Source organism: Podarcis bocagei (assembly GCF_964188305.1).
Source record: "Podarcis bocagei genome assembly, chromosome: 15".
NCBI classification, from domain to species: Eukaryota; Metazoa; Chordata; class Lepidosauria; order Squamata; family Lacertidae; genus Podarcis; species Podarcis bocagei.
The window spans coordinates 46,519,883-46,535,497 of NC_138141.1; the positions used below are offsets into that span (position 1 = coordinate 46,519,883).

The window sequence follows — 15,615 nt, forward strand, 5'->3', positions numbered from 1 at the left end:
CAGGCAAAAACGTTCCTTTTTAACCAGGCCTTTGGTTGATTTGATTGACATCCTATGCCCTTTTAAAATGTGGTTGCTGTTTCTTTTGGGGGATGGAGAATTATTGGGTTGTTGTCTTTATTTTGATTATGTATTTTGTGGTTTTATATTTTGATTTTATTCTGTGAACTGCCCTAAGACCTCCTTGTATCGGGCGGTATATAAATTCAATTATTATTATTAATAATAATTAATAATAACATGGCTTGTTTACACATATATACAACCTGGAGGAGTTTCCAGCAATTTAGGGAAGCTTTTAATGTTTGACGGACTATTCTATTTTAATATTTTGTTGGAAGCCGCCCAGAGTGGCTGGGGAAACCCAGCCAGTTGGGTGGGGTATAAATATTATTATTATTATTATTGTTGTTGTTGTTGTTGTTGTTGTTACACCCAAAAATGGTCTTGCTGCTCCCATAGCAGCAGTCAAACAGAAATCAAATACGGCTCTCAAACGTTGCTGTGGCTCTTTCCCCCGGTTGCTGTTTTACTTCTAGGTCACATTACTGCCCATCCCTTTGCACATCACAAGGAGGCTAGTCTGGCTATTCCAAGAATTAGGAGCCTTCATTGGAGTTTAACACTTGCTGGATGCAGGGATTAGAAGGGTCTTTGCATACAGTCTACTTCCCCCAAACTCATAACATTAGGGTGGAAGAATCTGGACGTTTCAGTTTTTCATTTTTCCATCTTTCAGCCCAATTTGCTTCATTTTTTCATCAGCTTGCAATTTTTTAAATACTAAAAAAAACCCTACATTTCTGTGCCTTTATCTCCCAATAGACACTTTTCTACATAAACACATTTCCCAGCAAGCCGTTTCCACTAACAGAACACATCTTTGAGCTTTATTTTAACTCACATAAACATTTGGCAGCCACTTCCCCCTAATATATGCATTAGGCTTGCAATTTTTATTTTGCACGACACGATTCAGAATTTCAAAGCCCCAAAGCCATCAATAGCCCTCTCTTCTTCCATGAATTTGCTTGAACTTTTAAAGCCATCCCAGTTGGCCTCCTGCTGGAGTGAGTTCCGCTGTTTATTTATGGGGTTCATGAAAAAGTCCTGTCTTTTATCGGCTCTGAATCTTCCAACACTCACCTTCATGTCCATGAGCTCAATCGCTGGTCCTCCTCAGGGTAGACCCCTTGGAACGAATGGATCTAAGCTACCTATTCATTTCATTGTGGCTCTACTCCGAGTAGTAGTAGTTGTTGTTGTTGTTGAGTTGTTTAGTCGTGTCCACCTCTTTGTGACCCCCTGGACCAGAGCACGCCAAGCACTCCCGTCTTCTACTGCCCCTCGCAGTTTGGTCAAACTCATGTCAGTAGCCTCACCATCTCGTCCTCCGTCGTCCTCTTCTCCTTGTGCCCTCCATCTTTCCCAACATCAGGGTCTTTTCCAAGGAGTCTTCTCATGAGGTGGCCAAAGTCCTGGAGCTTCAGCTTCAGGATCTGTCCTTCCAGTGAGCACTCAGGGCTGATTTCCTTAAGAATGGAGAGGTTGGATCTTCTTGCAGTCCATGGGACTCTCAAGAGTCTCCTCCAGCACCATAATTCAAAAGCATCCATTCTTCAGCGATCAGCCTTCTTTATGGTCCAGCTCTCACTTCGAGTAGTACCAACACAGGCTTCCCACACCTGAGGTTTTGGGGTTTGGGTTTTTTTTAACATGGCACCATGACATTCTTCTCTCATCCACCAGGAAACAGAGGTCAAGCTGAAGACCCCACCGTTGGAGGAACAGACCAGCCCCTACTGCTACCAACCTCAGGCCCCCCAGATGTATTGCCCCTCTCATCCTTTCCACCAGGTAAGACAGGATGGGGTGACCCCCACCCACAACAATAGTGGCACCCAGATTGCAGTGTGCAGCAGCTGAACTGCGGAACTCCTTCCTGCAGGAGACGCTGACAATCACTAACCCTTTTTGAAAGAGGATTGCACACGTTTCATGGAGGAGGGAGCTATTGAGGGCTTCCACGGTCGGAGGCAGGAAATGCTTCTGAATACCAGAATGCTGGAGACCGCAGGAGGGGGAGAGTTGCTCTTGTGTTCGAATCCTGCTTGCACGTTTCACATTGGGAGATCTGGACTGGATGGGCCACAGAGGCTAAGACTCTCAGTGCCTACCAGTCACAATGAATCCGCTCTATTCCCACGGCCCAAGGCAGCAATGCTCTCGAATATGAGTTGCTTGAAAGTGCAGGAGACGAGAGTTGCTTTCGCACTCAGCTCCCGCTAGTGGGCTTCCCCAAAAAGGCATCTGGTCGGCCACTGTGAGAACAGGATGCTGGACCAGGCAGGACAGGGGCCCGATCCTGCAGAACGAGCCACTTCCAGGTTGCCATCATCGGATTCCTTCCGCAGAGCATCCTGGCTTCTGACTGCCTGACCTAGCTCTCTGTCATCCAGGGAGGTCAGCGTCCTCGTTCGTTTCTGGCCCTGACCAGCAGAACGGATTTGCCTCGTGTTTTGCTGGGTCAAGGCTGACTCAGTCAGAAACCATCTCCTGGCTGGCCTGGAGTCACCTGCCCACCCGCCTTACGAGGACGGTGGTGCCAGCCTTGCCGTCGTAAAACTCCCGAAAGGCGGTTGGACCATTCTGCTGTCCTTCATTTGCCTATAAAAAACGAAATAACACACCTGACACCGACTGCCTTGAAACTCATAAAACAGAAATGGCCTTTCAAAACAGCCCGTAATGAGGACACCTCCGCCAGCTCCTTCCCCAACTTCTGAAGGAGAGACTGAAACCAATAAAATCGGAATTGCAGAGCAAAGAACTTCCTCGCCTGGCCCCAGAACCGCAGGTGAGCAGGGTGGGGCAGGTGACCCCTGGAGCCTCACTGGAGGGCAGGATGTGGCCCAAGATGCCAAGAAAAGCCCTGGCACATGGTCTGACCCCCAAGCGCACCAGAAAAGCTCCACTTGATCAGACCAGTGGCCCTTCTGGCCCAGCCTCACCATGGCCAAATAGCCTAGGAATCAAGATAGACTGCCACTAGGCCTGGAGGTTCCACGAGAGCAACAGAAGACCTCTGTTGGGTCAGGCCAAAGGGGGCCCACCTAGTTCATCACCCTTTTCTCACAGTGGCTGACCAGATGCCCCAATCGAATAACAGAATCATCAATTTGGAAGGGGCCATGAGCATCATGCAGTCTACCCCACGTCAAGGAAGGAATCTTTCGCCCAACATGGAGCTTGAGCCCACAGCCCCAAGATTCAGAGCAGGAAACCCACAAGTTGGACCTGATCCTTGCTGGATCAAGCCAAAAGTGACCCATCTAGTCCAGCAACAGCCGTTTAGGCTCCTTGGAGCCCCAAACTGATAGCAATAACTAGGCAAGGCTTTGCCGTCCCCTGACTGGGATCTTGCAACCAATGACCATGTCTTTGGTAGCACACATGCCAGACATTTAAAAAGAAGAATTCTGGGAATTGAAGTTTGTTGATGGTGTTGGGCAAACGGCAGCTCCCAGGACTGTGCATTCAATGTCGGGGGCTCACACCGCCTTCTCAGCATCCCAGTTGAGCTATTAAGGCAGGGGGCTCAAAAACAATTTGGACGCCTCCCCGGATGCAGAATGCGCACGTCAGGGGGGTGAACTTGTGGCCCTCCGTTTCTTCCTCCAGCTCCCATCGTAAGATCATAAGCTGATCTTACGTTGCCCGTTTAGTCCAGCATCCTGATCTCACTGCGTCCAGCCGCATGATCTCCTCCTCCCAGAATTTCTCCGGTCTTCTTTGGAAATCCTCCAAATTGGCGGCTCTCGCTGTCTCCTGTGGGAGGGAGTTCCACAGGTTAACTCCGTGCTGCGTGACGAAGGACTTTCTTCCATCTGCCCTGCATCTCCTAACCTTCAGCTTCATCAGAGTTCCAATGTTATGAGTGGGAGAAAAAAATCACCTCTGTCTGCTTTCTCCTTGCCCTCCAGAACTTTATAAATTCCTGTCGTGTCACCTCACTTACCTAAAATGCCCCAAACGCTGCAAACCTTCCACATCGTTGAGTCCCTCTGTTCCCTTGATCATCCCTAACCATTGGGCATGCTGGCTGCCCGGAGCTAGTACAGCAACATTTAAAGGGCACACCATCTCCTTGCCATTAATATTCCTCTGTAGGGCTTTGCAGCTTCCACAGGTAAATCTCCCCAGGACGGGCTGCAGAGAACAGAATATCACCCACAACACAAGACAGCATCTTCCCTGGCTGCCCAAGAGCTTTCTGGGCTCGGTTCCTGGGGCCGCTTCCCTCCCCTCAAGCAGCCTGGGCTCCCTCGGCCTTGAGAAGGGCTCTCCCTGTTCCCTCAGATATGCGTAAAGGCAACGGGAATGCGGCTCCTTCAGGAACACTAATAATGGATAATGAGACGCAGAACCCTCGGTGTTCTTTTACAGAGTACAAGGAGTTAGCACATGGATGGACTGTGGAACTCCCTCCCACATGGAGGCAGCGAGGGCCACCAAGCTAGATGGCTTTAAAAGACAAGTTCGTGGAGGAGGAGAGGGATAGCAAAGGCTACTAGTCATGGTGGCTGCAGACCAGGGCCTGGGCTGGCCGCCTTCATAACCTCTTTGTGACTTTACTTCCGTTGATGGAGGTTCATGCAGCAATTTTGATTTTAATTATTTTTGGTTGGGGATTCTGTAGCTGTAATCCCTGCATTGCAGCGGGTCAGACTTCCAACACTACAATTCTGTGAATGTTTTAAATAGTAGTTTACCTGTGTTGTGTTTTTTTTAAAACTGATGGGTTCATTGTGTTATCCTTTCTGTAAATCTCTTGGAGTTTGTTTTGGTTTTTTGCACTCTAGCCTTTGATACAATGAAGGTACATCTCTCGTCTCCTTGTGTCCCTAGTACCCTGCAGGGAACAGCTACTCGTTCTCCTACATCTCCAGCTCGCAGTACCCCTACCAGCGAATCGCCCCGCAGAGCAGCCAAGAGCATCACCAGCCCCTGTTCCCTAAGCCCATCTACTCCTATAGGTAAGCCTTTGCACCTTCACTTTATTTCCTCATTGGGATGCTTAGAACCTGCTCTTTCGTAAGATCCCCCCAAGGCATCTTAAAATAGACAGACTAGCAAGATCAATCAAACAAGCCATAAAAAACATAATGGAAAGCATCAGTAGATAGTGGCTGGTGAAAAAAAGAGAAATTCGGATTTTTCTCTTCGATTTTTGGAGTGATGTCTAAAAGGACATCAGAAGAGCCTGCCCATAGGCGCCGACTCCATGGGGCTTGAGGGGGCCCGAGCCCCCTCAAAAATTCGTTTGGGGGGGCTCCGCCCCCTCAATAATCTCCAGCGCCCCTCCAGCAGAGCGCCACCGCCGCCCCTCCCCCAGCCCAAAATGCACAGGGTCGGGCTGCATGCCTCCTGCCCTCCCTCCCGAGCAAAAGCTCCACCCAATTTCCTTCGGAGCTGATTAATAGGCGCAGCACGCTCTCCCCTATTCGCTCACGAGGAGGCGGCGCCACTTTATTTGCATATTCATGAGCTTATTTATTATTCATGAGCTTTCCCGCCCCCCCCCCCCAATATTTTTTATAAGTCCGCGTCCCTGAGCCTGCCAGACCAGGACAAAGGCCACCCACCCTGTCCTCACAGTGGCCAAATACCCCCAAGAACCTAGGACTCAAGATAGTCTGCTCTGGACCTGGAGGTTCCATGAGAAGAGGCCTGGCTACCAAAGGGAGCTAACCAGGCCAGCATCCTCTTCACACAGTGGCCACCAGAAGCCCACAAGAAGGACCCCTGAGTGCAACAGCCTCGTCCCGTCTTGCAGTTGGCAATTGGAGGTAGGCTGCCCCTGTGCCTGGAGACTCTGTCGTGATCCTAGCCAATAGCCTTCCCGAAGGCCCATTGAGTCCGGCACCCTGTTCTCACAAACGCCCCACAGAACAGAGGGATCTGGATAGACTGCCTCTGCACCTGGAGGTTCCATGAGGACGTCAGAAGAACGTCAGAACCAGCCACTCACTCACCAGATGCATGTAGGAAACCCCCCAGCAGGACTCACGCACAAGAGGTCTCAGTGTTCAACTGCAAGCTGTGGTCTGTCCTGAACCTCCAAATGTCCAGCTTCGTGGGGTGCCCCCAACGAGTTCCAGTATTAATAATAATAATAATTAATAAATGTATTATTTATACCCTGCCCATCTGGCTGGGTTTCCCCAGCCACTCTGGGTAGCTCCCAATAGAATATTAAAACTACGAAAAAAATCAAACATTAAAAACTTCCCTAAACAGGGCGGCCTTCAGATGTCTTCTAAAAGTCAGGTAGTTGTTTATTTCCTTGACATCTGGTGGGAGGGCGTTCCACAGGGCGGGTGCCACCACTGAGAAGGCCCTCTGCCTGGTTCCCTGTAACCTCACTTCTCACAGTGAAGGAACTGCCAGAAGGCCCTCAGAGCTGGACCTCAGTGTCCAGGATGGATGATTGGGGTGGAGATGTTCCTTCAGGTATACTGGGCCTCAACGTAAGAGCAGGATGCTGCAGCACGGCTGCTGACAGGGAGTATCACACCTGGACTCAGAAATCTGCACCAGTTGCTGATCTGCTACTGGGCCATGTTCAAGGTGTTACTATTAGGACATAAAGCCTTTAACAAGTTGGACAAGTTCACCTGACCCTCTTGACCTGCTGTGCTCAGTCGAACTGGCTCTGTTCCAGGTGCCACATAATCCCTGTTCCACATTGGTAAGGACGAAATATTTTTGTGTGGCAGCATGTGCCCTGTGGAACTCCCTGCCTATTGATGTCAAGCAAGTGCCTTCGCTGCACTCTTTTCAGTGCCTGCTAAATACATTCCTCTTTAGACAGACCTTTCCAGATGCCTAGAAAGTCGAGTTGATTTTAATCTGCCTCCGTATTTTAACTAAAGTATGTTTGAAAGTATGGCTGTAAGTTTTTCTTGATTTTCTTATTTTATCTTTTCATAATTGCTTTGAGGGTTGTTGTTTTTTACAGTCAAGCCATGGAGACATTCTGTGATATAAATTATTGATTGATTGATTGATTGATTGATTGATTGATTGATTGATTGAATAAAAATAAGATGAGCCTGTTTGCCAATCAATCCTTCTATTGCCAGGCTTTGTGTCGATCTGCTATATATTTTGGAAAGTTGCTTGCCTGTCCGCAATGTGATTGGACGCCTCTTAAGAAATCAGAGCTGCATGTTGCCTGACTTTTCCTGAGAGAAAGGAACCGGTTCTTTTCTAGGGTTGGACACCATTGGGTGCCATTTTCAATCAAGACGGCCCACAACCTTTCAAAACTGTCCTGATTTCAACCAGTTTTTTCATGATGGTTTCTGAGATCAAGGAGCAGGATTTTTGCTTAAATTTGGAGACACTTGGACGCCAGGGTGCATCAAGATGGTGGACCGAGCTTCTCAAAACAGCATAGACTCTTTTTCATTCCTTGCCAAGCAATGCGAGGCGTTTGCTCATTTGTTTCGTGAAACGTACACCCCGCTTGATTGTAAAAAGATACACCGCAAAGCGGTTTACAGTTTAAGACCTTTGAAAAGTTAAAATGACAATAGACTAAGATTAGAAGTCGCATCAGTCAGCCATGTCTAAAAAAGAATGTTTTTAACAGGCTCCCAAAAGTGAACAGCGAAGGCGCCTGCCCTAATATCAAGAGGCAGGGAGTTCCGCAGTGTAGATGCTGCCACACTGAATGATCAAGTTCTTACGAATGCAGGAGGGGGGGCATGTTGCCCCTGCAGTAGTGCCAGTAGTGCCTGAAGGGGTCAGATGGGCGTCTGTGGGGGCAAGACGAACCCAAAGCTAAACCGTACCCTCCAAGTGTCCTGATCTTCCAGGGACAGTCCTGGAATCACAGAAGCTGTCCCGGTTTCTGATCTGATCCTGGACTGCCCTGCTTTTCCTTATTGCCGCCCTCCTCATCTCGATTAAAAGTGGCGGAGAGATCAGGTGCCCCAATCAAGACCTTTTTGGAAACAGGAGCCTTTGCTGTGTATGTAGGTGCAAAAACGGAGCCCTGTTCATACTGAAAATAAAATCCCTGCAGTGGCGTAGCGTGGGGGGTGCCAGGGGGGCAGGCCGCACCGGGCGCAACATCTGGGAGGGGCGCGCTCGCTGCCTCCGGAGTCGCCGAAGAGCCTCGGGCGCAGGCTGTAGCAGAGCCGCATGTCTCGCGGAACCGACGAGCTGTGCGCGCGTCCGGGCTGAAGGCGCCCGGCAGGCAGCGGCTCTCAGCGCTCGCCGCGGAGGACGCGCCAGGCAGCCCCTCCTCACAGCCCCGCCTCCGCCACTGCTGCTGCAGCTGCTGGGCCGTTGCATTTTCCTCGCCTCTCTGCCCCCCTCCTCCTCCAGGCAAGCGGCGTCGTTTGGGCGGCAGCGCCAGCGGCAACTCGCAGGTTAGGGGTTAGGGGGGGCGCAAATTACGTGCCTTGCCCCAGGTTAGGGGGCGCAAATTACTTGCGTTGCCCCGGGTGCTGACAACTCACGCTACGCCGCTGAATCCCTGCACCAAATGAAGGAAATGGTGAGGCTGCCATGCAAAGCTCTCCCTATAATCTGGCACATTGCAGTAACCCAGTCTTGAAGTAAGCAGGGCTACAGCTGCCAGAGTGCCAAGTTGCTAGTCCCTATTAAGCAAAAGCAGAAAAACTGAAGGTTGAAGGAAGCTTTAACATCCCTTTTGTGTTGTGTTTTGTTTTTCTCCTTTGACCAGCATCCTCATATTTATGGCGCTCAAGAACAGCAAAACTGGCAGCCTCCCCGTCAGCGAGATTTACAATTTCATGACGGAACACTTCCCTTATTTCAAGGTAAGCTCTTGTGGCGAGCGATGGATCGTTGCAGATCTGTAGGCCTGGAACTCGGATTGGGAACATTCCAAGCTCTCCCTGAGACGCTCTTGGAGATTGAACCTTCTGCATGCAAAGCAGGTGTTCTGCCCCTGAGCTGGGGGATTCCCCCCACCAGACCTCGCACCACTTCCTCCAGAAGGAGGCACTTCCAGGAAACCTGCCCAATGCTGGGCACCGCCTGGCTTGATCGGTCGGTTTTTCTTCAGTCTCGCAGGAGGTGCCCAGATTTCTTTGCAACAAACACAAGAAAAAGAATTTTTTGAGCAAAATTGGGCATCGTAGAAGAAACAGCAAGCAATATTTCAGCTAAAAATGTAGGGGGGAAAGCCTGCTGGCCCATTGAGGCCAGCTTCCTGCCAGATTGGTGGCCATCTCTGCCTCATGTGGCAGTGAGTTCCACCGTTTAACTCTGCGCTGCGTGGAGAAGGGCTTCCTTTTCTCTTTCCCAAATCTTCCAACGTTCCGTTTTCTTGGATGCCCCCGAGTTGCAGTGTTACGAGAGAGGGAGGAAAACTTTTCTCTCCATTCCTGGCAGAATTTTATGAGCTTTCCGGTTACCTCTTACTTGCCTATCCTGCCCTTTCTCCTTCTCTCATGTTTCCACTTTCAGCCTCATGGGGCAAATCCTTGCCAAAAAAGGCAGAGAAAGAAATCCCTCCGTTGCTCTCGGAGCAGAGAAAGCCAAGGGGTGGAGGAGAGCACAATTTGGGAATAAAATACACGGCGAGAGAGGGAAAGGACAAGCAGCACTTAGGTGGCAACTGCAGTGATGCAACTGGCCCCTTTTCTAGTTGAAACACAGCAATCTGACTCCCACGTCCGTGGGGTAAAAAGGGGCAGGGAAGGTACGCTCACAATTTGAGCCGCTTTGAAGTGCCTCTCCTCGCTCAGCAGAACCAGATTTCTAAAAGGGAGAGAGTTTTGCAAGAGCCCAATAACTTTCCAAAGATCAAGGGGTTCTTGCCAGGCTCAGTGAGCGAGCGAGGGTGTGCGGCAGGCAGGAGGAGAAAGCGAATGTCAAGCTGGGAATCTGCTCGTGCCAGGGACTCTTTGTCGCTTTGCGCCCAGCAGGGTGGCAGGTAGAGAAGGTGGTCTGGAAGGGCTTATAGATGCACAGAATTGTAGCGTTGGACGGGAGCATCTAGGCCAACCCCCTGCAAGGCAGGCTAGCTTGGGTGGGTGCAAATGGTTTGGCTTGATTGATTAGTACAAAGGGAGGTTATTCCATTTGTTTAGTTCTGTAACAAACAACATCTGCCCTCATTCCCTTATGGGGGACACAAGAGCCCTTACAGAGTCCTTTATAGGTTCTCCATCAGCAGGAAAAAATAACAGAGAATATTGAACTGTTGCAACAAGGTGCCCCCTTCACACGCAGGAAAGGAGGAAGACCTAGAACAAAGGTGTGCCTGCCCTTATATAGAGCTTTTAAGTTCCCTGCCCTGGAGCTCAAGACCACCCCTCCATACATCATACATACATCACAGAAAAGGTGGTCTACAACAGATATTTGAATTGTTTTTCCTGTCTGTCATGTTATTGGATAATGCCTTATCTGATTGCCTTTCCTGGTAGTCTGGCCATTCCTTTGAGATGGTGATTACCCAATTCCTGAGACAATGGGAAGGTTCCCTCACCCCCTCCCTCCTTGCAGAGAAAACGTTTGGTCAGTTTGAGAGTCAAAATGGTTTCAGGGCAGTCTTCCTGTGCTGCTGCAGACATGTGGTCCACATATCCATGAACATTATATATTCTTTACTAAAAGAATAAACAAATTATCAGTAAAAACCCAGCTATTTAAAACATTTAACAAAAATGATTATTAATAATAATGGTTTGAAAATTCAGGAAGCAGTAATGGCCAGCAACCTAGAACTGGACATTTATAAAAGTGTCTAAAATTATGCAAAGCGCAGAGAAAAGTTTTCCTCCCTCTCTCGTAACACCAAAACTCACAGGCATCCCATGAAGCCGACGGTTGGAAGATTCAGGACAGATGCCGTGCATCGTTACACTGTGGAACTCCCTGCCACAGGATGCAGGGATGGCAGCCAAAGTGGTTGGCTTTTTAAAAAGGATTGAATCCAGGGAGGAGGAGTGGGGTGTTGATGGCTACTAGCCAGCAGGCTCTTCTGATGTTATTATAAGTAAAATCAATGGTAAGATGAAAACCAGATGAAGTCACTGGTCAGCAGTCTGTGTTCCCAGGGAGTCTTTGCCCAAACGACAGAGTTTTTTGCTTCTCTTTGGGGACATGGGCTCGGCCACTGGCTGGAGTGGAACGGGGCCCCCTTTGGCCTGATCCGGCCACAGCGCTCTCCCGAAGTCATTTCCTGGGGGAGACCATTGCTCACCGCAGAAGATGACACAGGAAACAAGTTGTAGAACCTGACAGATTCCCGGGAATATGTCAGAGACAAAACAGAGAGCCAGAAATTTAATTATAAACGCAATTAGCTAATCAGCAGAAACACCAGCGTAGGACAACGAAGGCAGGCCTAGCTCAGCTTTCTGGAAGTTGGAGATTTATATAATCGCACTGCCACTCCAAGCGAGGAGACATCGCCTCACTGACCACTAACATCACGCCTCTTGCCAGAGAACAAGATCCCAGGTTTCCCCATTGCCCAGCGAGAGACGCCATCTCACCTGAAATGCACCTTTGTTTAAAAGGGACTGGTTATCCTACCCTTCCCACCGTGGCTCAAGAGGAATTGGTGATGCTCCGTTTCTTTTTCTTTTTTAAAAATGATTTTTATCAAGTTTTACATTTTTATCATAATAACACCACATCAAAAAACAAAAGATACAATTCCCAAATATTCCCCGCCCTCCCACAACGACTTCCCTCAACTTCCTCTTCTTGTTTTTTAACATGTTAGCTCCTCTTGCTTGCTTTTTTATCTCTTAATTTTAAAATCTTTAAATTGTATATTATTGTAATTTTATCATATCAATAATTTCTGTGTTCATTTTGTTCATTGTTAAGTGTTTAGTCAAATCCTGCTAGTGAGTCCGTTTCTTTACATTGCTTCTGTAAGTACAACATGAATAGTTCCCAGTCTTCTTTAAAGTCTCTCTTGTCTTTGTTTCCAAGTCTTTCAGTTAACTTTGCCATCTCAGCATATTCCATCATTTTCTCTTGCCATTGTTCTTTAGTTAGTATTTCGTCGGTTTTCCATCCTTGGGCTAGCAAAACCTAGCCGACGATGCTCTGTTTCTGATCAGCTCCAAAGAGAGTTTAGGTTGTCATGCAACCATAGAATTGTCACGTTGGACGGGAACCCAGGGGTCATCTAGCTCACCCCCCTGTGATGGAGGAATCTCAGGTGAAGGATAAGCGGGGAAGGAGCCTTAGCATACAGAAAGTCCCAGGGTCAAGTTCTGATGCGGCTGGGAATGTCCCCTGCCTGAGACGCCAGCCAGTTTAGGCAATGCTGAATTATATGGACTAATGCTCTGGTTCCATATGTTAACGGAGAAATCTGAGGGCTCCCTTGGACAAAAAACGAGGACACCAGCCAGGAATACCAGAGCAAAACAGCAGCCAGTAGGCTTGGTCTTGATTGAAGACTGTCGCAACAGAACTCCCACCTGCCAGACGGTGGAAGCCCCGAACAAAAGAGCCCCCAAACTTTTATTAGCTGCTAATCCCCATGTTACACCCCCCAAACTACATCATGGTTACATCATGAAAGGGTCTGGTGGCAGTAATCTGAGCATCCTGGACCCTGCCCCATGGTTCCCCTTGCCCTCCACCAAACACCCATCAAGTGCAACAAAAGAGATATTTACATTTCCCTGTTTCCCAGCCAAGTTCATCCCACTCTTTTGTCTTCATCTGGGTTTGGTATTTCTGGATTGGCTACCTGTCTGGCACTCAGGTATCAGGATGCCAGGGATTATCCCTCAGGCAGAGGGGCTGCTGAGTAGCTGAGCTAACCTGTCTATATGAATTTCTGAAGTTTTCCCAGTGAGCCAGTACATAGATACATTTATCAGTGAATTCTTACAATTGGTATCGTGCCGCAAAGGCCCTTTGAATAGATAGGAAGGAACTGTGATGAAGTGTTTTGTGGGGACAAATCACAAAAGTCACAAAAGCAATTGTGCTGGTTTTGGTAGTGGGCTGCATGTGCATGATATCTGCTGGAGGGGCAACCCCCCCCCAAACTGTACATAAATTCCTGCAACCATATAAGGCAGCTTTCTGTGTTCCCCGTCCCCTTTATTCATGAGGTCCAGAATCTTTATTTTTACGGGAACAACTATATGGCAGGGCAAACATTTCCAGAGGACAGACAGCTTAGACCCCTGAACCTGTCAAGTGCTGGTAAACTCCTGCTGCAGGTTATTATTATTATTATTATTATTATTATTATTATTATTATTATTAATTTATTTTGGTAGACACATGTATCCATTATCCCCCCACTTTCCAATTGAGGCGTGATTAATTACACAGGGAGCTTTGCCTGAGGCAGAGGAGAGCCGTTTGTTTATCTCATTAACCAGAGAGAACATGAATTTAAAAAGGAGGAGGTTATTTTGCAGAGATAATTAAAGTGCATTGTCCCAGCAAAAACAGCCTTCTGGGTTTTTGACCCCAGAGTTGTTTTTTCTTAAAAAAACCCCAAAAACATATGCAAATATTAAAACTGGGATTCGGTTGTCAAACTGCTCTTGTTAACCTTCCAAAAAAATGGCGCCTGAGCTCCCAAAAATGCCGCGGTGCCAGGCACTGGCTGACAGCAGCCTTTGCCATCCTGGATGCTTTGAGCCACACCCTCGCCCAGCCCCAGCCAGGATGGGTGCAAGGGAATGTGGCTCTTCTAGAAACGCAATCCTCCTCGTACGTTTCTAACCTTGTCACTTCCCATCCGAAGATCCCACGCTCCGCAATTAGGTCTGAGGTATTGCTATTTATAAAAGCTACAGGGCTGGGCTGATGTCTTCATCGCTGTCATGTTCCATATTTAGGAAGCTGCTCTATACCGGCCCATCGAGCTCAGTGTTGTCTGCACAGGCTGGCAGCAACTGTCCAGGGTTTCGGGCCTCTCCCCGCCCTACCTGGAGATGCCAAAGGGGACGGAATCTGGGCCCTTCTGCATGCCAAGCAGGCGCTCTGAACCACCGCCCTTCTGCATGCCAAGCAGGGGCTCTGAACCGCCGCCCTTCTGCAATCACCGCACAATTCGGCCCAAGCTCTTTGGCAGACCACATGCCCCCCTCTTTGTCCTGCCCCCCTCATAGGCCTGCTAGTTATGAATGAAGGAGAGGGACTTCTCGGTAGTGGCTTCTCCCAACCTTTGGAACTCCTTCCCTAGAGAAATTAAACCAGTGCCTTCCATGCTGCCCTTTCACTGGCAGGTGAAAATATTCTTATTTGGGCAGAGCTGCCTGGTGTCTTTTGTTTTTTTGCTTTAATAGTGTGGTGCTGCTTTTATTATCTGTATTTTAATAGATCAACATTTTTTTACCTTATTTTAATTCTATCAGTGCTGAAATACTTTATTAACAAAAAGCATTCAGCTTTTCATATTTTATCTGTGCTGTTTTAATTTGTGTAAGCTGCTTGGAGTCCTGGCCTGGGGAAAAGATGGGAAGTTAATAATATTAGTTAATAATCATTAATCAGAACGAAAGAGCCCATGCACTGCTGAGTGTTTTTGCTCCAGGTTTTCTGAAACACTTCAAAGATCTGATGATGTTCAGCTCTGCCTTTGACAACCTCCAGCAACCAGCATGCCCAATGGCTGGTCACAAGCTCCTGGAAGGTGCCAAGATTAGCTGGGCACAAATCCTGTTCCGGCTGACTTTTGCTTTCATCAGTTACAGGAATCACAATCAGTTGTAGGAAGAACTGAAACTGCTTATTGCTGCCTACCTCAGATGGAAGTTTCTGCCACAGGAGAAGTTGAGGAATGGTACAGATGTAACGAAACAAAGCCTTTCTCCTCCGCAATTAACTTCCGTTCGTTTTTTGTGCCTGTCTCCCTTCCTAGACAGCTCCAGATGGTTGGAAGAATTCGGTCCGCCACAACCTCTCCCTGAACAAATGCTTCGAGAAAGTGGAGAATAAGTCGGGCAGCTCCTCGAGGAAAGGCTGTTTGTGGGCGCTGAACCCGGCCAAGGTGGACAAGATGCAGGAGGAGCTGCAGAAGTGGAAGAGGAAAGACCCCATCGCGGTCCGGAAAAGCATGGCCAAGCCAGGTGGGCAAGGGGTGTCGCCACAGCCCCCCCCCCAACATCCTTTGCAGGTGGTGCGTTCAGGAGTGGCTGATTCCCTTTGGGACTGGCAGGGCAGGAACAACAGTAGGGGGCGCCAGAGCCAATGAAGGGCAGAGCCAACTCATTCTGGCTTTGCCCCTTCCTCTTCCTCCTTCCTGCTGAGTTCCAGAAGGGCTGTTTGGTGGGGGGCAACACTGAGACTAAGGGGGAGGAGGACGCTGGCAGCCCCAGAGACTGGCAGGCAGCAAAAGGCTGTTTGGTGGGGGGCAACACTAAGACTAAGGGGGAGGAGGACGCTGGCAGCCCCAGAGACTGGCAGGCAGCAAAAGGCTGTTTGGTGGGGGGCAACACTGAGACTAAGGGGGAGGAGGACGCTGGCAGCCCCAGAGACTGGCAGGCAGCAAGGAGACTGCTCAGCAAGGAGCAACACTGAGACTAAGAGGGAGGAGGGACATGCAAGGCCACCTCCTGGGTTGGTTGCACAGTA

The 15,615-nt window shown here is 48.9% G+C and overlaps 1 protein-coding gene and 1 long non-coding RNA gene across 5 annotated transcripts in view; one reads left to right on the plus strand and one right to left on the minus strand.

The window, feature by feature from the left end:
* Nucleotides 1-15,615, minus strand: part of LOC308574519 — a 160,848-nt gene that overhangs the window by 85,262 nt on the left and 59,971 nt on the right. The window lies entirely within an intron of this gene.
* The window catches only part of FOXN1 (forkhead box N1), a 48,570-nt gene that overhangs the window by 28,393 nt on the left and 4,562 nt on the right, over nucleotides 1-15,615 (plus strand). For all 4 annotated transcript variants that reach the window (XM_081172375.1, XM_081172374.1, XM_081172372.1 and 1 more), the window contains exons 4-7: nucleotides 1,750-1,857; nucleotides 4,909-5,036; nucleotides 8,759-8,855; nucleotides 14,903-15,110. In XM_081172375.1, the coding sequence (XP_081028501.1) occupies nucleotides 1,750-1,857; nucleotides 4,909-5,036; nucleotides 8,759-8,855; nucleotides 14,903-15,110 (541 nt within the window). The remainder of the gene's footprint in view (nucleotides 1-1,749; nucleotides 1,858-4,908; nucleotides 5,037-8,758; nucleotides 8,856-14,902; nucleotides 15,111-15,615) is intronic.